This window comes from Martes martes (genome assembly GCF_963455335.1).
Source record: "Martes martes genome assembly, chromosome: 12".
In the NCBI taxonomy this organism is placed as follows: Eukaryota; Metazoa; Chordata; class Mammalia; order Carnivora; family Mustelidae; genus Martes; species Martes martes.
In genome coordinates, this window is record NC_137900.1 from 94,655,498 (window position 1) to 94,680,319 (window position 24,822).

Genomic DNA, 24,822 nt, shown 5'->3' on the forward strand with positions numbered 1-24,822 from the left:
CAGCCCATCAGCCAAGACACTGCTCCCAGCCTCATTCTCCCATTCTCACGAGCTCCACGGCCCACCAACGGTGGGGGGGGGGGGGCGGGGGGGCAGTGTCGTGCAATTTTGTTTCACGCAGAATTTCCCAAACAAGCCGCTTCTCCCCCGGGACAGCTAGTGGTCTCCTGGAGCACCCTGTAGGAAAGGCCTCAAGGACAAATGACTAAAGTCCCTTCCCCCGTTACCAGGGCTGCAGGACCGAGCAAATAAAGCCTTTGCGGGACCCTCTGCTGAGTTTGAATTTCAGAAGACCAATGGATAGCTTTTAGCATAAGTATATCCCACAAAATATTCGGGACATACCTACACGGAATCATCGCTGTTTGATAAAATCCTGTATTTTTATCCAGCAACTTCACAGGATACTCGGAGAAGGGTCTACACGGACATGGGGCTTTACCAGGGCTGGAGGGGAACCCACACTCCCACCCACTTGCACCATCTGGGGGTCTGGGGCTGGGTTCTCACCCCAAACACGAGCAACAACCCGCTGGGAGCCCTTGGGCAAGTGCCTCCCCTCCATTTCACCATACGCAAAATGGACAGGTCAGCAAGATGAGTTCACCTTCTCTTACTTCTGGATTTCATGTGGGGCCCTTAGGGATGGCCCCTGGGGAGGGTCCAGTGGGTCCTGGTGAACTCAGGGGGAGTGAACAGCAAATTGCCCCCGCCCCCGCCTTGGGTGACGACTCCGCTGGCCCAGCCAGCCTCCCTCCAGGACACCAGGCAGGTGACCCTCCCTCTGGCCCAGAGCAACCCACTAGGCCGGGAGCGCTCTCCCCACCAGTGCGTCACTCTGTGGAGCAGAACTGAGGACAGGCCAGGACCGAGGCTGAAGGCAGGGTTCTCGCAGCAGTGACCCCAAGGCTGACCACGCCTTTATTCCATGTACACTACGGGGCACCCTTCGGTTCGACAGCAAAGGAGGCACTATTCGGCCTCGAGTCCTGGACACCCCTGCAGCAGGCACCCCGAAAAGCAGCCTCAGTAAATGCAGCCAACAAACCCGGGTCCTGGGACGGAGCTGCTGCCCGCTGGGTCCTTCCCGCCGGGTCCTCCCAACCCCACAAAGACCGGATTCTACAAACCTTCCTGCACTTGTCACTCTTGCTGGGTCCCCTGGAAGACGTGGTGTCTCCCACCGTCCACCCAGAGCAGACAGGCCGCTCGTCTGGGGAAGCGGATGTGCCTTGTGAATGCAGATTCCTGGGCCTGCCCAGTCCTTTGATGCAGACCCAGGAGGTAGTCCCAGGAACCTGCATTTTGACCCCAAGTGGTTCGGATTCATTCTACAGCTAGTGAGGCCCAGCCTGGGGTTGAGGAGCCCACTGGCCCTTGGCTCTAAGCCCACGTGGACCAGGAGCTTGCACACCCAAGGGAAGGAGGCCCCATGTGACCTGGAGACGGGCAGGAGACATGAGTGGGACCCAGCTGCCTCCGGGGGAGGCTCCTGTGTGTCCAGACCTGGGCGGCCGGTAGGGCAGAGGCAGAGAGCTGGGTACGGAAGCCAACCGTGCAGCCCAAGAGTCAGACACAGGCAGACCGGCTGGAACACAGCCTCCCTCCCGCTCACACTCAGTGCGAAGGGCCCAAACGACCCAGTGCCTCCCGCCTCGACATCTTCAGCTACAAAACAGGGGCGCCGATGGCCTCTTGCGCATGGCAGTTGGGGAGCTGGACGGTGCTTCTTATGCCCAGGTCACACAGCTCACCCAGGCGCCCTGACGGAGGTGCCTCTCTGCCGAGGGCCCTGGTCACCGAGCTCTTCTGCCCGCCGGTGCTCTGAGCTGCCAAAGTGGGCGGAGTCCTTCCTCCACCCTCCAGGGGCTCTGCGTCTGTAACGAGGGGCTCTGCGTCTGTAACGAGGGGCTCGCCCCAACTTATCGGCCGGCAGGTGCGGGGAAGCTGGCCTCTGGCAGGCAGGGTCGGCCCCCCCACCCCCCGCCTCACCCGCGGACCCACCACCACCTCTCCGCAGCCCGGGGCCAGGGCTCCAGACTGAGAGCCTCGGAGAAAGAAACGTAAGAACTGCCTGAACCAGCAATGTTTCGCTTTTTCTAACAATTAGACCTTTTCTGAGTTTTCCTGGGCAGTTTGGGGGGCGGGCATCCAGACCAGCACAGAGAAGTGCCACCCTCCGGCCCAGCCCACAGCCCCCGAGCCAGCCCCTGCATGGGGGCGCTCCTGCCTGCCACACACCCACGTGCATAGACGCAGGCCTGTGGGCGTGCAGGGGCACCTGCATGCAGAGTGAGCGCGCTCACCGCACACACGTGCACCCACATACGCACACTCAATGCACACGTGCTCACAGTCGCTGCCCGCACGTGTGCACTCACTGCACACGTGTTCACACTCGCTGCCCACACGTGCATCCCCACGTTTGCACTCACACGTGCGCACGCGGGTTCACTGACCGCACACGTGCACACGCACCCCGCACGCGTACGCGCCCGAACCGCGGGGCAGGGAGCACCGGGCTTGAATCTTCAAGCCCCGAGGAAAGGGCAGGTAGGAGACTAGGAGGCCCGTGGTGCGCAGACCGCCCGCTCCGAGGCTCGAACCCGCGGTCCCCGGACGGCGCACGGCGGCCACGGAGCATGCGCTAAGCCGTGCAAAGAGGCTCCGAGCATGCGCAGGCCGCGCGCCCGCTCCCCACCCTCCAGCACCCACAGTTCCAAGCGCAGGGCCGCGTCCGGAAGTCCGTGGAGCTGATCTCCGTTCCTCGTGCTCTGATTCGCTTCAAACCACTTCCATTTCCGCAGGAAGTTCCGCGTCTCTGCCCGACCGTCCGCGAGGCGCGTCGCTGTAGGAAGCGCGCGCGGGTCCTGTTTTGTTTCCGGGGGAATCTCGTTTTCGGGAGGACGCTGGGGACGTCCGCGGTCCCTCCCAGCCTCTGATTGGCTGGTTTTATGAATACATTAGGGCCGGGAATGGCGAGTGTTTCCCCGCGCGGTAGCGACCGCGGGGATGTGGGCGATCGTGTGCGAACCGTGGCGGCTCCGCGCCGCGGGCAGGGGTCTGGAGCGGCGCATCCTGCCGGTAGGCCCCCCGCCGCGCCCACCCCGGTCGCCGCAAGCGAAAGGCGGCGCGCGGCCCGCACTATAAATGGCGGGCGCGCCGCGGCTGGGAGCGTGTTGTATGAAAGGAGAGAAGGTTAGCACTCCCCTTGACAAGGATGGAAGAGGCCCTCGGGCCTGACAACACGCATACGGTTAAGGCATTGCCACCTACTTCGTGGCATCTAACCAACGTTTTGGGGCCCCTGGGCTGGGGGCGGGGCCGGCAGGGAGGACAGGGGGTGGGCGGGGGCCGGCAGGGAGGACAGGGGGTGGGCCGGGGCCGGCAGGGAGGACAGGGGGTGGGGCCGGGGCCGGCAGGGAGGACAGGGGGTGGGCCGGGGCCGCCGCGCCCCGCGCTCCCCGGCGGCCGCCCGCGCCCCTCCCCCTGCCGACGCGGCGCCCCCGCCCCCCGCCCCCGCCGCCGAGCGCCGGCCGGTCTCCCCCCGCCGAGGCTCCCCGAGGCCCTGCTGGGCGCGCCGCGGGCTGGGAGCACGAGGGGGTCCCCGGCGCCGCGCAGGGAGCCCCGGCCGACGGCCCCCGCGCTGGCCGGTCAGCCGAGCACGGGCGGCCGCTGTCCTCGGGGCGGGAGCTACCACCTTTGCGGTGCGTCTGGGAGTCGGCGGGGTGCGGGGCCCCGGGCTGCCCGCTCTGCCCCGCCTGCGCCCCGGCAGGGTCCGGCGCCGGCGGCCCTTCCCCGGGGGCCGCGCCTGCCCTCCCCCTGCGGGCCCCGTCCTCGGCGGCGCAGCACGCGGGCCCGGCCCGAGCCCCGCGAGGCCCTCACGCACGGGCCGGGCCGGGCCGGGCCGTCCGCTCGGAGCAGGACCCGCGGGGCCGCAGGCTCACGGCGCAAGGGACACAGTGACCTTCCCGGGGCAGCCGCGCGGGGCCTTCTCCCCGCCGGCCCTCCCCGGTGCAGGGCTTAAGGGTCCCCGGGGCGTGTCAGGCGCCGTAGCGTCCCCCTGGTCCACAGGCCGCGGCCGGACGGGCAGGGGCACCACCCGCCGCACATCCGCTGTGAAAAGCCGGGAGCGGCCGTCCTGCAGCCCCCAGTTCCCGCTTAAGGGGACCCGGGGTCGCAGTGGTCCGCAGCCCCGACCTGGGAGCCGGCGGGACACGGTGCTTCCAGCCGCGAGCCTCGGGACGAGCCGGCGAGGGCGCCCGCGGATTCTAGAGCTCAGCCAAGCGACGCGGGTCGGGCCTTGCTGGGGCCCCCGTGGACCCCGGCCGGGCGCGGAGCACGGGGCGTGCATGCACGCGCAAACACGCACACGCGCGTGCCTGTGATCGCGGGTGCAGCGTGCGCGCGCGCGTGTGCACATGCACGTGCAAGCGGACACAGACGCGGACACCCTGGGAGAACTGGGGCCTCCGGGCATCAGATGCGCGACTGAAGAATGGAGGCGTGAAAGGGGCTGGCGCCAAAGCTCTGGGGAAACTTCGATGAAGTGTTGGCAACTTCTACCAACAAACCAGGACAGCGCGCCAGGTGAAGGGGCGCGGCGCCCGGCGGGCTGTCAGCAGAGCCAGCGACTTTCTTTTAAAAATTGTATTTATTAGAGAGCGAGCGCGAGCAGGGGAGGGGCAGAGCCAGCGGGAGCCGACCCCCCCCCAGAGCAGGACGCCATGTCTGGATCCCCGGAACCTGGCATGGTGAGCTGAGCCCCCCCCCCCCACCGGGCGCCCCAGTGCGACTCAGCCTCAGGGTTGGGAGTAGAGTTTACTTCAGCTTTAAGGGGCACCTGGGTGGTTCATTGGTCGGTTTTGGCTCAGGCCGCGATCTCGGGGTTGGGGGACTGAGCCCCCACATCTGTGCTCAGTGGGGTGCCTGCTTGGGATTCTCTCCCTCTGCCTGTGTGCACGCTTGCTCTTTCTCTAGGCAAATCTTTTTAAAAACAATTTTTTTAAGTGACCGACAAAGACAGCAAGACTGTGTGTACACAAGCTTAAAACAGTGCACAGTGGAGTTTTTTCTTTTTGATGATCACACTGAAGACAATCCCCCAAAATGCCAGCGGCCGCGCGAACCCGGGGCTTTGTGATCCTTGCCTGTGCGTGTTACACTGTCAACAACTAGCACAAGTAGTGACTTTCATAGTAAGAAAAGGTACTTGTAGTAACCCCGAGCTTTCGGAGTCGGGTGAGCTGCCCTCCCCCGACCTCGGAAACAGCTGCACATTCAACATTCAGAAAGGTGAGAAAGTCTTATTGGACAAAGTTACAAGACACGAAAATTTTTATTTTTAAAAGAGAGAATGTATTTGTACACAAATCTACAACAGAGAATTCAAACGTAGAAAAAATAAACTATATCCAACGGCACAGCGCTCGGCGTCTACGCGCTCTGCTCCTAGGGGCGGGCCTAACCCCTTCAGGCTTCCTACGAAACACGTGGCAAAGCAGCCCCCCAGCCCCCAGCGCTGACCGTCTGTCACTGCCACACGGCAGCCCACCTGTGGTCCGCCTCCGGGAGAGGCCGGCAAAACAGAAGGAAGCTGGGTCCCGCACGCCTTCTACTGGAATGCTCAGCACGCTCAGCACCGCCCGGGGACAGCGGCTACTAGAGCAGGTCCCGGAAGCCCGCTGAGGGCAGCCCCCAGACCCCTTCCCAGGACGCAGGGCTCAGGAAAGGCAGGGCGGGCGCAGCCCCATCTGCAGACCCACACAGGCAGGGCCTGAGCCTCAGCCACCAGGTGCTGGCAGAAGAGGGGGGCTAGGACACGGACTGGGCCGCAGGCCTGGTGATCCCAGCACCACTCCCACTCTCCCTCCACCGTCACCGGCAGCCAGGCCACTGCAGGTTCCCACGACACATGCCGGACCGGGCAGCACCCAACTGCTGGCCTCAAGGCCCCCAGCAAGCCTGCAGGTCCCCAGACGGGCAATGGGGCCGAACCGGGGCCTCCCGCAGCCCACAGGGCCGCAGCAGCGCTGGGCAGGACATGGCCGGGTGGCTAGCTCCTCTCCAGCTGCATGTCCCCAGGGTGTCCCCAGCCCCCTGATGCACTACTGACCTACAGGGAGAGCCGAGTCCAGGCATCCTCAACTTCCTGCCACCTCGGAGACTTTTCCAAAACGGTCCAAGGGCACCGGGGCTCGGAGGGAGAAGGCCGGCACGTTGGCGGCGACACGCCCCCTTGTTACCAAGGCTGCCAGCAGGGGGACGCGGGGAGCTACGAGCGCGACGCCAGGCTGTCGGCACAGGGACCACGAACTCCCACACACAAAGGGTTTTTACACAGAAATAACCTTATAGTGTTCTGCGTTTTCCAGAAAGACTGAAACACACTGGGCACGACTACAGCAGGAACCGGTGACCGCGGACCGCGTCGTGGGGCGTCTATCAACAGACAAGGGGGCCGGCCATGGGGCTCACAGCGCTTGCACTGGGGGGTTAGATACCGAAGAAGGTACAGAACGTTTACTGGAAAAAAACACAACTCATGATAAAGTGAACTTCACTCTTCTGTAATAAAAAATTAAAAATTCTTGTTGACTCTTGTTTGAACACAATACGGACTAGAACCTTCCCCAGACAGTGAGAGAGGGATTGGCAGGAAATGCCACCAGCGACTTCTAGAACTTTCTGGTGGGAGACACCCCCCCCCCCCCGCCACACCGTCCTCAGAGGCGGCCGAATCCGGGCCCTTCCCGACCCCCAGGCCCAGACGCCGCGCTCGGCCGCGGGCACCGTCCCGCCCGCCCGCAGCGCGCCGGCCTCTAGCAGTCGCTTTTCCACAGCTTGATGGTCTTGTCGTTCTCCAGCGCGGCCGAGGCGATGATGTTCTCCGTCGGGTGGCACGCCGTCGAGATCACCACGTCTGCCACAGAGACCGCAGCCCACGTCGGCCCCTGCTGCAGGACCTGCTCTGCCGCCCCAGGGTCGCGCTCCCACGGCCCCCAGGGCCCCCGCCACGACCACCCACGCTCCTGGCCAGCACCGTGCGCCCACACCGGGGAGCCGGAGCAGGCGCACAGCGGCGGCCCCGGCGCCGGGAAGGTGGCAGGCGGCACGACACGGCAACCTCCGAGAACACCAGGGGCAGCGGCAACACGAGCAGGGCCGGCTTCCGGAGCCCAGCCCAGCACCCAGCGCGGCAGGCCCCGGCGGTTAGAGAGCGGCACGGGTCTCGCTGTGTAGACAACGTGCCCACACACACGGGGACCAGAGCCCACAATCCCGCCACCCCCCACTGCTGCTGGGCCCAGGCACACTCCCCAGGGCAGGCTCTGCCTCCACCAGGAAGCCCCCACCTCCAGAATTTTCCCACTTCCCAAGCAGCTACAAAGCGGTGGGTGGGCTGGCAGCAACCGAGGCCCGGGCCTGCTCCCGAGGAACTATTTACGTGGGCAGACCATGCAACGTGGCAGCTGACCTGCAGGTCGAGGCCGTGTCCCCAGGGGGTGGAGGTGGCTGTAAGGGATGGGAGCAGCGCACTCAAAGGACCCGACGATCGGCCTCCCCAAGAGTAGGCAGGGTAGGGGCAGTCTCCAGGGGCAGAGGGGCCAGCACAGGTGGCCCTCAGTGCGGAGGCACAAGGCCCCCAGAGAGGTGGGTCAGAACCCTGAGAGCAACAGAGCCTCTAGCCCACAGTGGACGTCCTCGGACCCACGCCGGTCTCAACGGGGGACACACACGGGCCATGTCCGCACACGGAGCCTACATGGACTTTGAGGCCAGGGAGATGCCCACGAAGAGAAATTAAAGCCGGACCCAGCCCTAGCCAGATAGGGACAAAGCCACCTGCCAGCCGCTCCGAAACGGGGGGCGTCCCCTGGGCCACCAGAAGACCGAGGAAGAAGAGGAGAAGCAGATGGCATGACAACGCACCCTGGCTGTGTAAATGTGGGTGTGCGGCCGGCCCGGGTCCCCACGCTCACCTGTGTGGCCCTGTAATTTCTGTACGATCTCCTTGGTCTGCAGGTTCCAGATGTACACCAGGTTGTCCTCGGAACCAGACACGATCCACTAGGAACAGGAAGACGGACAAGGAAAGCCCAGTCAGAGCTGGCTTGTGAGCAACAGGCCCCACACGCCCACGCCTGTCCACACCCACCCTGACGCTCACCCTCCCCGCACTGCCCGCAAGGCCGCGCTCGGCCATCAAAGCCCGCTGGGACTGAAATCGTTTCCTCGAATCGCCACTCTCTCAAGGTCACGTCCGGTTCTGCCGAACGCCACCACCCACTCAAGTCACGTCCCAGCTGGGCGAGCGCGTGAATAGGGCGCCGGGCTGGGCAGCAGAGCCTCGCAGAGACAACACTGCACCCTCGGCCTCCACCAGGGAGAAGATGACCATCCCAGTCACGGGTACCATGTGCTGTGGGCACAGAGGAACGCCCCAGGCACACAAGCCAACCTGTGATGGGGTCACCTCTCAGGAGGGACAGCTGGCAGGGCGAGAAGCTCCTTAGCCACCAGAAAACCTACCTTCCCTCCAGTGACTGAGAAATTGGCAAAAATGCAGTATTTCTCATTCTTGTGGCCGGTGTACGTCTTCAGGCACTGCAAAGGCAAGGGTGTCGGTATGTCCACTGAGTCCCGATTTCCCTGCACTGTGGACAATTCTGGGCATCTGGAGAGCAGGCATTTCACAGCCGACTAACCTTGGCCCTGAGAGGTCCCTACACACCCTCAGCACCTCACCACGGGGCGGAAGTTTTCCCCGGCAGCCTAGCGAGCTGCGGACTCCCCAGTCTGACAGACACGTCCCATGCCAACCCAATGGAGGCGGCTCTGGGAGCCCCTCTTGCTTCGGACCCTGGCTCGGCTCTGCCCCCAGCACTCACCTTCCCTTTGCTGTAGTCCCAGAGCTTCAGCGTGCTGGAAGGCAGAGAGAGGGGGTGAGTCACCCGCCTTCCCGAGAGTCCCTGCCGCCACTGTGCACCCGCCCCCGGCCCCCGTGTGGAGCAAAGACGGGCCGAGCCCCACCCCTGGCAAGCGCGGGGGCCCAGCAGTGGGCACGTCCTCTGACGCGTCCGAGAGCACAGCGTACGAACCGCACACGGCTCTGCTGCTACAAAGAGGCTGCTGGGTGCTCCAGGAATCAGTCCGTGGCTCACTCCCGCTACGAGAGCGAGGGGGGAAGCTTCCGGAAACGTCCAGACCGGATTTCATGGCAACAAACCACCCGCCTTCTCCCCAGGCGGGAATTTGCTCTTCCCGTGCCAGCCACGTGGCCCTTTGGCAAGCTTTGGGGCCAGGTGCGGGTCCCCAGAGACCCCCCCGAAGTGCACACAGGGCAGCCAAAGGCTCAAGGCCTGCCCAGAGGGGGAAAAACCAGCACCAGAGTTTGCTGGGGTGAAACGCAGCTGCTCACGGCCAGAGCCGGAGCTGCTCCAAGGCCGCCCCTGCCCCGACTCGTGCAGACAGGGGGCCTGCAGGAGGAGCTACCCTGGCCACACGGTGGCCACCCAGATCCTTCTTCAGCCTGGAGACCCAGCCCCCAGCATGGCACCTGCATTCCGGAAGCGTGACCCACGCACACACAGGACTTAAACCTCTCTCACGTTTACAAGTACTGACACTGGTAGGAGGAGAATGTCCCCTCCCCACCCCATGGGAGGTGGTGGCACTTACTTGTCCAAGGTTGCAGCCAGGATGTACTTGCCATTTGGAGAGAACTTCACAAAGGACACAGGTGGGTTGTCGTCATCTGTGTGGGAAACACAGAGACAGGCTGATGGGAGGAGCGCCGGGCCTGTGCCCAGGGGAGGAGAGGAGAGAACAGCCCCCCATCACCACACGGAGCCATCCGAGTGGGGACGCTGCCACCGGTGCCCACACCGCCACCTAGAATGGGTCCCCAAGGAGCCCAACACACCTCCCTTCGCCCATCCCTGGCACGGCCGGTTCTCCTCGATGTTTCTCGGGTCCCTGACGGGGGCCCGACCACCCCCTCTGCCACGAGGGCTTTAGGAACAAAGGGCCTGTGGCCAGTCAAACTCGGGGTGCCTGGCCTTCCGCCAACATGGGGTCAATTTCCTCACGTGAAACAGTCTGCAAACGCCCCACTGGACTGAGAAAGTATCACCACTGAGGAAAAAAGGACTCGAGTGAAGCAGCTCAGGTGTTCTCTGCTGCCTGATTAAGGCAAAAGGTCTGCAAAGTCCGTCTAGAAACCACCCTGCCGGCACGACACCACACCGCCAGAGGCTGCCCAGGGCGAGGCCAGCACCTGCAGCCGCGTGGCAGCCCTGTGACCCTCACATCGGGAGGAGCGCGTTTCCCCCCAGGTGAGAAGGACAGAACCGGGGCCGTGCACCCTGGTGCCGGAGCAGGGGAGCGGCAGGCCGCATTACCACCTCGAGGGACCTGGCCACCGCACGCCGGGGGCCGCTGCTCCCTCTGACACGTCCCAGACACTGCAAAGGCACATGAGAAGGCGTGAGGCCAGAGGGCCTTCCTTGGGGCACAGGGGCCACACCACGAAGGCAGGCCCCCAACTTAGACAGGGGAGGTAGTGCTGGTGTTTCCGACCCAAGCTCCAGGACCAAAGTGTCACAGGGTCCGGAAAGTTCTAACCCCCTGGACCTGACTTTACAAATGGGCTGGGGACACGGCTTCGCACTGCCCCTCCCTCCCATGGACGCTGCAGGGGTCGAGGCCTGGCGTTGGTACCTGCTGGCTGCCAGCCTGGAGTTACCTAACGAGGCCTCCGCTTCCTGCCCGGCTGCGGGCTGGGGGGCCGCGAGGATGTGTGTTAACATCCACAGCACTCGACACACAGCAAGCAGCAGGCAGTTCCAACGGGGGCTGTGCATGGCCTCTGGGGACAGAGGCCATGGACTCGGCGTGAGGTCACCTCATCAGAAGGGTGGACTCATAAAGCAAAAACCGCACAAAGGCCACCATTGGGCTGAACAGCGACCCTCCCCGACTTGTCATGTCGGAGCCCTAACACCAGTAGCTCAGCTCCTATGGACACAGGGCCTTGCAAGGGGCTGACTCGGTTAAAATGCAGCTGCTACAGGGACGCTGCTCCAGTATGAGCAGCGTCTGTACAAGAGAAAAAAACTGGACGCCAGGGGTGCGCGCACACGAGACGACCACGGGAAGAGACGGCGGGAAAGTCGAGGAGAGGCCGCAGGAGAAACCAGGCCTGCCCACGCCTGGATCTCGGAAGCCAGTGTCCAGGATGCGGGGATAAATCCTGGGTAAGTTGCCCAAGCTGGGGTGCTTTGCCTGGCGGCCCCAGGTGGCCCCAACCAATGCACAAAGCCACATGTGACCCCGAGGCCCAGGGGAAGGCTGCGGAGCCTCAGAGGCGCCACCTCCTGGACAGGGCGTAGGCCAGCCCCTGCCCCAGCCCACCACCCGGAGCTCTACCACCTACCCTATTTCACACTTGACCTGAAACTGCGGGGACCCTCCAGGCGGGTTCTCAAAGCCCAGGGCTGCCTCCCTATTGCTTTCAGGGGCTCGGGGCCCTCCACTGGCTTAGCACCCACCCTCTGGCCACACAAACACCTGTTTTTCCACGACCGACCCCCATCCATCTGCAGAGACCCCAGTGTCTGTGACACCCCAGCAGACGGGGTGCACTTCAGGGCTGGGGCTCCATCATATGTGCTCAAGGAATGATGCAAGGAGAGTCCCCACCAAGGGTCTGCCAAGTGCAGGCAGAGAGCCTGAGGGGCTCACGGGGCTCTGAGGACACGGCCAGGCAGTCCTGAGTAAGGGCTGACTGCAGACAGCACGGGGCCCCGCCTGGGGAGGGTACAGGATGGTGCCAGAGGTCAGCAGGAAGGAGCTACCAGGAGCTGGAACCACTCGTTACAGGAGGGAGCAGATCCAGGACGAAGACATAGGGCTTCCCAGAAAGTGTACGTGACAGAGGAGGGGGACAGTGACCACTGCTGGGAGGGACACCCTGCCAGAGAGCCCACGCCAGGGGCACTCACCGATCAGCGTTTTCAAGCACTGGCCTGAGGCGGTGTCCCAGATCCGACTGCAAAGCAAAAACAGCAAGTTTTTACACAGCAAGACAGGAGCTGCTCAAGGCACACGCGCTCCCATGGAACACGGACGTGGAGACGAAATCCGGTGAGTCCCGTCTCAGCGTTCCCAACTGCTCCGCGTCACCGCTCCTTCACCAACGGCCCTCACGCCCCCCACAGGAGGCCTGGCCACCGTGAAGGGAAGGGAACACAGGGAGGAAAGCGCTGGGAGCCCCGCCTGTTTTCTGGCACAAACATTCCAGTTTGGAACCTTGTTTCCACAGGACCACAGTACCGTACAGATTTTCTGGACGTCCCTCTTGTTCAGAAGCAAGAACACGTATTCAAAGAGCCGCTGCCCAGGACAGACGTGCCGGTTCCGGCGTGTCTGTGACCTCCGCCCTCGCGGACACGGCTTCAGCAGCAGATGCGCGTGTTAGCGGCTGGCCGTCCGCGCCAGAAGCCCAGCAGCGGGGACACCGGCTCACAGGGTGACCCTGCACCTTCCTAACGTTCTCTCCCACCTTCCTACCCCTGCCAGGGGACGTCCTGGTCCGGGATCCTGCATCACTGGCCACGGGGGACGCTTCCGTGCTGCTGACTCCCTGACCGCCGGGGGCCTGGGGGTGGGTGCGGGGTTGGCGAGTCTGCCCCTGCGTCTGGCTCCGCTCTGCCTGCCCCACCACGCCCCTCTTCTGGGACGGACCCCAGCACCGGGCACTGTTGTGTCCTGCAGCAGGCACACGTCAGGCTGGGTGCTAGTGACCAAGCCTCGGATTTGCCGCCCAGGCAACAGCAACCCCCCGACCTCCAGTCCTCCTCGCCCTCCCGGCACCAGCTCCACGACGTGCCCTCCAGGCCCGCAGTCCACACCCTCTCACTGCAGAAAGGCTGTGGGGGGGGCCCCTCTGTGGAACTGCCCCGTCTGCCAGGCAGGGGGACGGGTCCCCACCAGGGAACGTGTACACAGGCGGTCCCCATCCCCCAGCTCGCTGCTTCCTGTCCTTCAGTCACACTTTGTCACTTTCTCCACGTGGTTGTCCTCTTCCCCGTTAGACATATCCTGAGTTCCCTCACCTCCCTGCCACTGCCCTGCGCACCTGCTCACCGCTAATGCCCAGGACCAAGGAAGGCTGTCTGTCTCCACACCTTCACCGCCCCACTCAGTCTCGTTTTGTAACCAGCAGGGCCCAGCGGTTCGGAGCTGGGGCGCCAGAGCCCGCGTGTGGCACAGATCCTGGCTGCCTGCCACCCACCCACCCGCGCTGGGAGGACAACCAGCGAGTGTTCAGCCTGCCTCTGCTCCCCTCCTGCCAAGTGGGGACAGCGAGGCCGGGGACAGGGTTGCTGGAAGGCTGAAGTCAGTGCTGGTCAACCGTCACATCCACGGCTCCTAACTCGAAACACAGACCCTCTGGAAGAGAGAAAGCTCTACCCCGTCAACCAGAGGGGCCTGGTGTGCTCCTGATTTAACTGGACACGGGTTCAACGCATTACGGCGAGGTGACCAGTCTGCCCCACCAGCGTCCTCCACTCGAATCTCCATCAGGGGTGGCTGCCAGGTCCTCACAAGTGCCTGTCTGGACTCTGCCGGTGACACATCACAGAGATTTGCCTGCTGACACCATTCACCAGATTACAGACTTCCAGACGTCAATCACACTATGATGACCCTTTCACTGTTCGAGAAAGCCCCAGGTCGCTGCTGGGCTCAGCCTGCGAACGGCTCCTCAGGAATCCCGACACCAATATTCCCGAGCCAAGCCTGGATCTCTTTCTGGACTCGCTGCAGAGCTTGGGGCGGAGGGTCACGCCAGCCCTACCGGATGCGTCGGTCAGGGCCCCTCCTTGTTCTGTGGTCATCGGAACAGCTTCCCAGCGTCAGACGTCCGGGATCCGGCCCAGCTCCAGCGGGAGTTCACAGGCCCGACCACGAGCAGACCTTCCTTGGCTGACTCAGCGAACGGGAGCTCCCCAGACGTGCCCTGCTCCCCACTTTTCCTCCCCACTGCCTCCACCCTGCTCATCCTCCCTGTTTCCTTACCGGAGCTTCTAAAGCTTAAAGACCGGGCTGGCCTCAGTAAGGACACAGCTTTCTCACGTGTCTCTCGCTTCTCCCTCTTCTCTAGAAAGTCTGCGGAGCCCGTCCACGGACAACCCCCAGAGCGTTCCAGGCTCACGGGACACAGCACAGGCTGCAAACGCAGCCAACACACGGCCGTGGGGTCGCTCGGGTCCGCCGGGCCCCGGACGCGCTCCCGTCGACGTCCAGGAGCGACGACTGTTGCCTCGTGGTCCTCGCGGCCCCAGGCCCTGCGTGCGCCCCGGGCGGCTGGTGCGCACAGGCCTCTCCCACCAGCTGTGCGAGGCTCGCTCTGCGTCTCCCCTAGGGGGACGCTCCGTTTGGAGGCCCCAGTGACACGCACCCAACTGTGCGCTCTGCCTACCGACGCCTTCGCCCCCCGTCGGTTTCAAACTTTTGCCATCCCTCTGCTCTGCTTCTTGAGAACAAGGGGCAGCAGGTTTCTCAGGCAACGTGATGGCCTGCGGCGAGGGCGTCCAGCTGCCCCCGTGACGCCCGGCGCAGTGCGCTGCCCCCCCTTCCACGGCGTTTTTACTGGATGCTTTCTGTTACCCCATTTCCTCTTTCTCGTTTCCTGTTTGCTAAATATAGACAAATTCCTAGGCGCGCTTTCGCTCTCCCTTGTCACCGGGAAGCCCTTCTCGGGGCATCGTGCAGCCGCCGGCCTCCTCCCAGTGAGCGCATGGGACGGGCAGGAGGTGGCCCCCGGCAGGCCCTGTCTCCTCACGTGGCCCCGGCCCGGTGTCTGCCGACTTCGACTGACATTGACTTCGACACTTTCTCTCATGCCTCTGACAGAGCCCTCAGCGCTCAGCTGACGAGCCCTGAGCTGTACCAGTATTCACTCAGGCCACACTGGACGTTCCCCAGGGAACCGTTCCACGGGGAACCGCGTCCCCCTGTGGTGGCACCTCCACGCCGCATCCTCCGTGGGACACGAGGCTGCTACTGAGCCCGCACGCCCCCGCGCCCACAAGGAGCAGACTCTGGAGCCGGAGCGCCCCCGGCCTCCCTGTGCCAGCTGCCCCCCTCCGGCCCCGCGTCCGTCCGCCGGCCGCAGCCCACGACAGCAGACCCCTGCCCCGTTTTCGTGGCTGTCCCCAGAGGCCAGAACACCCCCTTCAACAAACGCGCGCTGAGAAAGTGACATGAACTTCCTTACTTACCAGAGCCCGTCGTAGCTACTTGACACTATCAAGGATCCATCCCGGTTAAAATGAACCTAGGAACGGAGTGGAGGGAAGAAGACACTTATTTCCAGGTGGCCAACGCAGACTGCGTCCCGAGTGGCCCTCCCACGCACGGCGCCCCCGAAAGACACGTCCCGGCTCGCCAGCACTGGACGCGACGGGCCTGTGGCTTCCTGCCGATGCTGGCAGACGCTCGAGCGACACTGACGGAGTGACTTCTACCGGGTGTCTCAAGCAACAGGCCCTTTGTTTCACGACGGAGGACTGAATTGAGAAGGAAAACCAAGTCCAAACACGTCTCGAGAAGCAGAATCACGTACTACAAAACGTGCTCTTTGAAACGAAACAAACGCGCCCAAGGGACCACACCCCAGGGAGAAGAGGCCGGGCCTGCAGAGCCCGTGCGGGCGGGCGTGCCATGGCTGGTGGCACGGAGGTGTCTGACCAGGGCGACCTGGCCGAAACCATCTCGCCTGACCTCACATTAAATAAAGAAAAACCAGGCGAGAACAACTCACTTGTTGGGTGACCACCGGAAGAACACCCCCGGGCGCGACCGGCCCCCGTTGCCCGCACCTTCGGTCACCTCAATGCCCGGCCCCCTCGGCCCCCATCGCCACACACACCTCCGCAGCCGACAAGCCCCAGTCTCACAACTAAACCGTCTTTGCGTTTCTTCCCTGCTTTCCCAGGGAATCCCGGTGGGAGTGAAGGAGCCGTGATGCCAGATGAGTCCTTCGCCAACTTCTACCATTTTTACTCTGAGTCCTGGGCACACGTTATCCAGGACAGGCCTTTCTGTAACAACCAGCACCTTGCAGAAACCACCTCGCTCCCTGCCACCCGCGGCACATTTTCCACGTGAGACCGAGTGGCACAGGGGGCGGGGGTGGGGCCGTGGCTGCCTGCTGGTCCACCCCAGCGCCACTGCCCAGCTGGCCCTGTCTCTCCAGCCTCAGGGCTGCCCGTGTGGCCAAACCCCACCTGACTCACAAGATGCCAGCAGCACGTGGCCATGATGGCCAAGCTGTCTCCAGACACTGCTGGACGTCCCCAGGGGCCAAGCCACATGCCCAGGAGCACCTGAGCGCAAGCTGCACTGAGCGACGGGCCCCAGAGTCGCACCACTGCCGCACTCCCGGCGGACACAAGCGACACGGGCCGGGAGACAGAGAAGCCGGGGTCTAGACTCCCGGGGCGCCGTCCGCCACAAGAACGATTCTCTAGCAGCTACAGCACAAAGGTAATGGGTGGGTTTATTTAACCCAAAGTCTCTATGGTGCCACCCACCATGTGGCCGGTGTTGAAGTCACCCACAAGCCACTCCTGACTCCCTTCCGTCGCACGGATCCGTCAAAGGCACTGAGCGCCCACAGTGCACCTCACGCACCCAGCACATCTCCGTCTGGGCTCCCGACACTTCACAGGCTGTGCCACCGCGGCTGGCGGCCTCCGGGCCAGACCGCTGGGCCCCACGTGCAATTCAGGACACAGTCGAGAGGCTCTTTTGCTGTCCGTCCCTCCGTACTGGTGGTCTTGGCAGGACAGGCTCACAGGCCAGCTACCTACCCATGACTACCCACTTGTCAGCCCCTCGAGGTAACCGTCTAACTCGCTGCCATCTCTCCGACCACGTTCGTCCCTTTCTTCGGATTTGCAAATCCCTCTATCACGGCCCACTGCACCCGACACTTAACGAGGGGACACGGGTCCGCAGAAGCTTCCACGGCGGCCTCGTGCTCTGCCTTGTTCCCAAACGCATCAGGGCCTCCCACCAATGCACGCGGCTTGGCTTTCCCTCCCACCGACATTCAGGTACAAACGGCAACAGGGCCGTCCCCACACTCAAACTGGAAGCGCTACAAAGACACGACAGAGGCAAGAAGTCAGACCCTAACGGGGCTGCCAAGTCTGTACTCGGATGACAGTCACTCAAGAGCTCTCTGCGGGGGGAACGCCGGGCAGACGGGAGCTCCCGCGAAAGCAGTGAAGCAGGAAACAGGGTGAGTACAAGGAAAAGCCCCAGGCCACGCGGCTGCAGCGAGGGCCACAGGATGAGACAAGTGGACAGGAGTCCAGACAAGAGCGGACGGGGCCAGACCCGGGCAGGAGGAGGGGCGGGGACGGGGCAGCCAGCAGAATTCGTGCCGTGAGCCTTCCAGCTCCCAGACCGATCTGCTGGAAAGCCAGGTGTGCCTCAGGAGCCCGGGGACAGACACACAGGTGCCCGAGAAACCGTCCCACGGGGACGCACAGCAGCTGTGGGGCGCCCCCGCCACTCAGAGGACAGACAGGGGAAGACACATAAAAACCAGGGCTCCTCGGAGGGGAGAGGGACTACTAGCAGTGGGCTGAGCGGTGCATGTGCAGGAGTCTGACTCTCTCCTCGCTTCATCTGTTTGCCTTTTCTTAAAAGAACATTTCACTTCCTTAGGAGACAAACACTTAACAAACCCTGCCACTGCTCAGGCTGAGACTCCCACCCGCAGCGCCCCACCCCCACCCCCCAACTCGCAGGCCTGCGCCTCCCGGCCTTCCGCCGGCTCGCTTCCCGGGGCCAGCCCACGCCGCTGCCGTGCTCTCCCTGGACTGGGAGTCCCCAGCGGAGGGCCGAGCACCGGGCAGACCAGGCCCGTCCCCACAGCGCACCGCCTTCCTCGGAGCCGTAAGTGCTGGCGGGGACTCTGGGCGGCGAGGGCCCCTCGAGGCCGCTGCAACCAGCGTGCAGTACGTGTCCTCGCCACATCCGGGCTCTGCAAATGGTCTCGGCTGGGCAAAAAAGCCCTTCCAAGGCTGAAAATGCTTAAAATCACGCACCTACACGATTTCAGAAAGTGAAAAGGACCATCTGCTTGGTAAAAATAAGCACACTGTTTACATGATTCCTTCCCCTTTCCAAAAAAAGGCAAACTTGGCTAAGAAATAAGTCTAGGCTCTCTGCTGAGAGAAGAGTCTCCTGGCCACTTTCAAGTGGTGAGGTTTGCCATCCAACAGGTACTCTAACCCCGCACGTTCGTCGCGCCCACTGCTGGCGCGTGCCCGAGGCAAGACGCAGAGCACATACAGCGCACTTGTGGGGCTCCACCCTCCCCGGGCTCTCCACCTCAGCTAGGTCATCCCGACCTCCTCCACCACCACCCCAGGATCAAAGCCCGCTCCACTCCAGACTCACGTCTCTGGGGCCACACTGCCCAATGCCTGGCCCTCTTCCAAGCCTGGCCGTCCTACCTGGGCCATAGGACTCGGCTCAGGGACACAACGGGCCCCTCGCCCAGCTGTGCTTTCAGGGGTCCAGGACAGGGAGGCCTCTCTCAGGGTCCCCCGTGCCTCCTCCCCGGCCATCACCCGGTCCCGCGCACGGAGTGCAGAGCTCGGTGGGACTTACCGCTGAGACTGGGTCCGAGTGCGCAGGCAAAGTCTTGAGGCACTTCCCTGTTTTCACGTCCCATATCCTCACACTTTCATCAAACTGGAGACAAAGGAAGAGGTTAAGGCCCTTCCACTGGTGGTGGCGGGGGTGGGGGGAGATGCCTGGTCCTCTGGAACCCAAGACCTGCCACCACTGCCCCCTTCGCTCCCCAGCACAGCAGAGAAGATTCAAGGCTCAACTCCCAGGCCCCCGGCTCCCAAGCACCACCCCCCACACCCCGAGGCATCGCACTTACGGAGCCCGAGACGATGAGGTTGGACTGGGGGTTGAAGTTACAGCAAAAGACATAGTTACTGTGGCCCTTCAGGGTTTTCAGACACTTGCCCTAAAACCAAGTATTGTCAGACTGTTACTCCCAGTGGTTATTTCAACACCGAGCCCACAGTGGGCCGAAGGCACATCTCCCCCCAAGCGGGGCCGCCCGTGACAGCTGGTCCCTAGACTGCCCTCGGACTCCCATGCCGTGCCCCTTGTCCATGCACGGGCTTGGCCAGGAGCGGCACCCAGAGAGGCTTACCGAGCTCACGTCCCAGATCTTTAGGGTTTTATCGTCTGAGGCGGAAACAAGGAGGTTGGAATCTGACGACCAGGCCACATCCGATATACCCTGGGGAGCAAAAACACAGAACTACCACCTTGACGGGACAGATACGGCGAACCAGCGAAGGGCAAATCATCTGTCCGAAGACAAGGAAGCATATCGCTCCACCATCCAGACCCTCAAGCTACCCCGGACCACACAGACGGACACTACACGGTTCCCAAAGGAGAAGTGTGCTCTCTCGCAGTCTGGCAGAAACTTGTCTGGGATGGTCAAAAGCATTTGCTTAAAAAACAAGGAGCAAAAAACTATCAAATAACTCAGGGTTTGGGGCGGGGATGGGGAGGTTAAAGCTCCGCCTGATGAGCCCTGGGGATGAGCCCCACCCCCCCGGACCGGGGGACCCACAGCGGCCCGCGGTCAGCCTCAGCATGCAGGGCTCACACCTACCAGCTTGTGACCAGATATGGTTTTCTCAAATTTTCCATCATACGCCCCCCAAATTTTAATGAGTTTATCAGCAGCTGAAAGAAAGGAAGACAAAGGAACTCGGGTGCTTCAGTCATCCCGAGTGCAAAATCGGGGCTTCTCATAAGAGCCCTGGGAACAGTGCGAATCCCTCAGGAACCCCCCGGGAACAGGCTCCGTGCACAGGGGACCGCCAGCACTCGGGCGCAGGCCGTCCACCCCGCCCCCTCGCCCCCAGGCCCGTCAGTTCAGAGCGGCAAAGGGCCCCAGTTAAGGCGAGGGGCACACGGCTGGCTGCAATGCCCCCGTGGCAGTGTTAGGAAGCAAGTCCTCCCTCTGTCCCCTGCTTCCAAGGGCAGCTCAGACAGCCTCGGACAGGAGCTCACCCCCTGGTGATACGTACATGAACTTGCCAGCCACTCCCCATTCGGGCTGAATTTCACGGAGGACACGGCTTTCGTGTGGCCAGCCAGGGTGAACTTGAGAGCATAGTTGGGTTTCACAGGGGTCGGCTGTCGAAGAGACAGTGGCAGTCATCGAGCAGTGACCACGGTGCTGGCTTCCGGCTCAGACCCACCTCCTGGGCCCCAAATCCATACTGCAGGTGCCTGCTATGCTCTCTGAAGTCACCTTTCAAGCCGGACGGGTTCACATCGGGGCTATTCCCTCTCCACAGCCCTGCTCCTCCTGCAGCCCCCTCCTCGGTGCCCCTGCTCCACCAGGGGCTCAGCATGGAGGCCCCTCAAGGCCTCACCACCCCCAGCACGACCAGGAGCCCCGTCTGCGGCACCACAGGCGGCAAGCACAGCCTGAAGGTCACAGCCTCTCTCAGAGGCCCGCGTGTGCCGCCTGGTGTCCACCAAGGGGGTCGGCAAACCTGCCTGGGCACGAGACCTGTGGGGCCAGGGAGGGGGCTTCACGGGAGGCTCTCAGGGTCCCGCAGAGGATCTTACAATCAGGACCAGGGACCTATGTTGGAGATAAAGCCCCCTCCGCAGGGGACAGGCCTGGGCCTCGGCACGGTGAACAGGGCACGGGTTAGGCGTGCGGTCGATGACTAAAAAGGCAGTCTGAGAAGCCTCTCCGGGGAGTGTGCGGCCTGGGCACCCCCGCGGTTCCCCCACAGCCCTCAGGGACGTGCCTTGCTCTGCGTGGCCGAGGAGGAAGGGGTGGGCTGTGCTCTGGCAGCCTCCGTCTCTGGCTTCTTCTCCTCCGTTGCCATGGCTCTAAAGCCCACCGGGCAGGGGGACGGGCGGGGAGGCGCGGGAAGAGGAGTTCACAGCTCCACACGAAGATCCCCGAGTGCAAAGAGCTGTCTGCTAATCGTAACCTATAGTGGGGGGCTGAGGCCAATAAACAAACCAGATTTTACAAGTTACTTCCCAGAAGAAAGGATGAAAAACCTCTGCCCACCTTGCCGGGCCCTGCAGCAGACACGCCGCTGCAAACGAGGCGCCCACTCCATCTGCGGCCGAACTCGCCCCAACCCTCTGCACAGGCTGAGACAGCAGGCCCGGGCCCCTTTTGGCCCCTTTTGTCAACGGAATCCCAGGCCCCACCTTCAACGGTGCTCCCTACTGTTATCCTTGTCAGGAGGAATGCAGCACGGTCTAGGCAAACAAAACACAATTTTCTTCAAAGAGCCCTTGAAATGTTAAAAAAAAAAAAAAAAAGGCCAAACCAACCCAAACTGCAGGAGACTGAGCTTCCGGGTGTAGAAACTTGGGAACTCGTCCAACCCTCACAAGTGATGCCACGGCGCTTAACCGCCATGTTTGAAAACAGACAAGAGCAGACCCCCCGGTGGTCCGGGCCCCCCGGGGGCCTCCCCTGCCGCCAGGTGCAGACACAAGGCTGCCTCCAGAACCCCAGCAGCTCAAAAGGCGCCCTGTCCCCGGCGAGCCGACGCAAGACACGCAAGACACGGCCGGGAAGCGAGAACCAGGGCCAGCGTGCCCGCGGCGGAGGCCCGAAGCACACGGATCGGAGGGCGGCAGCAAGCTCGCGCCGCAGGAGGGGAGACCGCAGCTCGGTTAGGTTTAGGCGTGACAATGGGAGCTGCCCGAGCTGTGCAGCGTGCGACCCGCTCGCGGGAGCCCAGGATTCCAGAACCTGGATGCGTCTCCTAGAAGCACACCTGGCGGCTCTGAAACGGGGGAGCCACGTGGCATCCTCGCAGACACCACCAGCCATCCAGTTCCCATCCGACTCCCGGCAGCGCGCACCACCGTTAAGCTAATGAGTTTACAGTGTAAATTCTAGCTTGGCGCTCCACACTGAAAGCTTGCACGACTCCCTGTCACATCAAGGCAAAATGGAAGCCATCAAAAAAGAACATGTCTCGAAGTCTTTATCCAAGAGGAGGGGAGAGAAACGATACACAACCCAGCCGTGCAGAGCACAACAGATGTGGCCCCAGCTGGCTACCTGTAGCAAGGACTCCTACCCCGGGGTGGATGGTGCTGCACCCAAAGCCCCCTGGTACTAGAGAGGGCGAGGGGCAGGTCGCATAATCGCACCCAGGGACAGACCTGCTGGCACAAAGCTGGTGCCCAGTAAGTGCTAGCTGCTTGGCGATTAAATCTAGTGCAACCTGGCCATGCCAGTTAACCCAAGTGCTGCCTTCCCCTAGGTGGGATGGACAAGCGGGGTGGGGAGAGCTAAAGACGACAGCCGGGAAGGATTTCACGAAACCCAGCATCTGAAGAAGGTATCGCAGGAGCTGAGGGAGGTGTGCGGCCGTGGGAACAGGAGAGGCTTCCTCCTCCGGGTAAACAGGGCAGACCTGCTCCTTTTAACATAAAAACTGAGATCCACCAGGAGGTGGGCTGAGACTCCCTGCCCTCAGGTGAGGACCAGGGAACACATCAGACAATCTCCCAGAGAAGGGGTCGGACCCCTCCCTCCCAGCTCAAACCCAATCTGCCAGTCCCTGGGGCTAGCAAAACATTAACATGCAAAAAATCAGGGGGACCGCAAAGAAGACAATTTCTCCACGCAACGCCCCCCCCCACCAGTTTCCACTTAAGAGGGGGAAAAGCCTCGCATCCTCCATCAACACTCTCAGGAAGCAGCCGGGCAGGTCACCAGCTCCGCAGGGAGTCCACGGCGGGGAGGGCAGCTGTGCTGAGGGAACACGTGTGCGGCCTCCAGACCACATGCCCCCTGGCCCCCGGTCTACACTCACGGGTCTTTCACCCAGGTGAGCCTGACCACCCACGGCCCAGCCTCCCCAGCCTGACTGCTCACGGGCACCGCTTCCTGGCCTGCCGCCAGAGACTGGGCCCCCGGGTGAGGTCACCTGACACGCAGGTGGCCAGACCAAGAGTGGGGGGAATGCCGCCCTCCCCACCTGTTCTGCCACCAGCTTCTATCCGACCTTACCTATCTGCCTTCTGGGGGGGGCGGGCCAACCTCAGAGGCAGCGTCTGGCGCAGCACCTGCCAGGGTGTCTGAAGGGCCTGGTGAACGGACCTGAGAGGCGGAAACCGGAATGAGAAGGCTGGCAGGGAGCGACTCTGCCATCACCCAAAATGGCTCTGGCACACCAGACTGGAGGTGGTGCGGGCGCTAGGGCAGGAGCCGGGGCTCTCGCTGCGTGAGGGCGCACCGCACCTGGGGAGCCCGCTTCTCGGACACGGGGCCCGGCGGGCTGGGCTGAGGGCGGGCAGTAGGTCGGGGAAGGGGGCGTTTCTGCAGGAGAGGAGAGCCGACGGGTCGGCGCGCCAGGCCAGCACCCGTCGGGGGGCCTGGGGTCTTTCTTCGGAGCAGCCGCGGAGAGCAAGGGGGAGATGCGCGCGGGCTGCTGAAGGAAGTCACAGTCCCCGGGCTGAGGGCTTGTCACCTGGCCGCTGGGGGAGGGGCAGCTGGGGAGTGGCCGCACGGGTGGGCGCTGGGGGGGGGGCTGTCCCCGGGACCCGCAGGACGGTCGTGGGGGGATGTTTGAGGAGGGGGCCCGGGACTCGAGTGCGGGGACGGGGCCGCGGCCGGGTGCGGACGAGGGGCGCAGAGCGGGCACCCGGAAGGCAGGCGGTGAGGGCGCGGGGCGCCTGCACCGGGAGGGCCCTGGCGGGGCTGGGCCGAGACCTGGGCCTGGCCCGCCGGAACACGTGCGGCGACGGGCCGGCCCGGGGGGGGGGGGCAGCCGGCGTCGGCCCCCGCCCGCACCACGGGTGCAGTCCCCGGGCTGGCGGCCCCGCTTACCTGCCGGCCGCGGCGGCGGGGCGGGCGCTCGAGGCGTCGCGTCGCCGCCGCCTGGGCGGGAGCCGGGCCGAGCTGGACGAGGCGGCGCGGGGGGGCGCCGGCAGTGCGCGTGCGCGTGCGCGAGAGGCGGGGCGGCGGCGGGGCGGGGCGAGCGCACAAAGCCAGCCTCTCGGAGGGGCACTACGGGGAGCGGCGAGGGGCAGAATGCCTTGGGCGGGCCCAACGCCTTAAAGGGACGGCTTGCGGAGCGCGCTTTCCTCTGCAAAGCAGTAACCTCTGCGTCGGCGGGCGTCGGTGCCTCTCGTGCACTTTCTAAAAACGGAAGTATGACACCTCCAGGAACGTGCCAGGGCGCCCCTCGAAAGCTCACCTCCCGAGCTCGGCCTGCAGCGGCGCCGCACGAAGCAGCAGGGCTCGCCCCTGGGAGTCGAGGGACGGCAGGTCCCTGGCGCTCCTTGTGGGACCCTCGCTCCGGGGCCGCCGCTCCCCTTCCCCGGGGCGCACGCAGCTGCCGGCGGCAGCCCGCGCGGGCTCGTCCCCCCACACAGGTCTGGCACCTCGGCCGGCAGGGACCCAGGGCGCTCCCCTCCCGGAAGCGGGGACCCTGACCCGCAGGCTTGTGCGGCCCCCCGCAGGCCGGCTGTCCCCCCCCGCCCCCCGCAGGCCGGCTGTCCCCCCCCGCCCCCCGCAGGCCGGCTGTCCCCCCCCGCCCCCGCGGAGCCGGCTGTCCCCCCCCGCCCCCCGCAGGCCGGCTGTCCCCCCCCGCCCCCCGCGGAGCCGGCTGTCCCCCCCCCGGCCCCCGCGGAGCCGGCTGTCCCCCCCCCGGCCCCCGCGGAGCCGGCTGTCCCCCCCGCCCCCCGCAGGCC

The 24,822-nt window shown here is 64.0% G+C and overlaps 1 protein-coding gene across 3 annotated transcripts; it reads right to left on the bottom strand.

The window, feature by feature from the left end:
- Positions 1-5,319: 5,319 nt before the first annotated feature.
- WDR5 (WD repeat domain 5) lies at positions 5,320-24,081 on the bottom strand. Of its 3 annotated transcripts, XM_080820145.1 has the most exons (16): positions 23,957-24,081; positions 23,138-23,227; positions 22,768-22,879; positions 20,895-21,096; positions 20,157-20,265; positions 19,736-19,809; positions 19,262-19,351; positions 18,980-19,069; positions 18,700-18,783; positions 15,291-15,346; positions 12,006-12,052; positions 9,682-9,757; positions 8,892-8,925; positions 8,533-8,607; positions 7,983-8,070; positions 5,320-6,922 (listed from the first exon to the last, which is right to left on the bottom strand). In XM_080820145.1, the coding sequence occupies exons 4-16, from the start codon at positions 20,973-20,975 to the stop codon at positions 6,822-6,824; spliced, it is 1,005 nt and encodes a 334-aa protein (XP_080676271.1). In that variant the 5' UTR covers positions 20,976-21,096; positions 22,768-22,879; positions 23,138-23,227; positions 23,957-24,081; the 3' UTR covers positions 5,320-6,821. The 3 variants fall into 3 exon arrangements, with proteins under 3 accessions (XP_080676271.1, XP_080676269.1, XP_080676270.1); XM_080820143.1 differs by lacking the exon at positions 22,768-22,879; XM_080820144.1 differs by lacking the exons at positions 22,768-22,879; positions 23,138-23,227; positions 23,957-24,081 and having other exon boundaries at positions 20,895-21,554.
- Between the last annotated feature and the right edge of the window lie 741 nt (positions 24,082-24,822).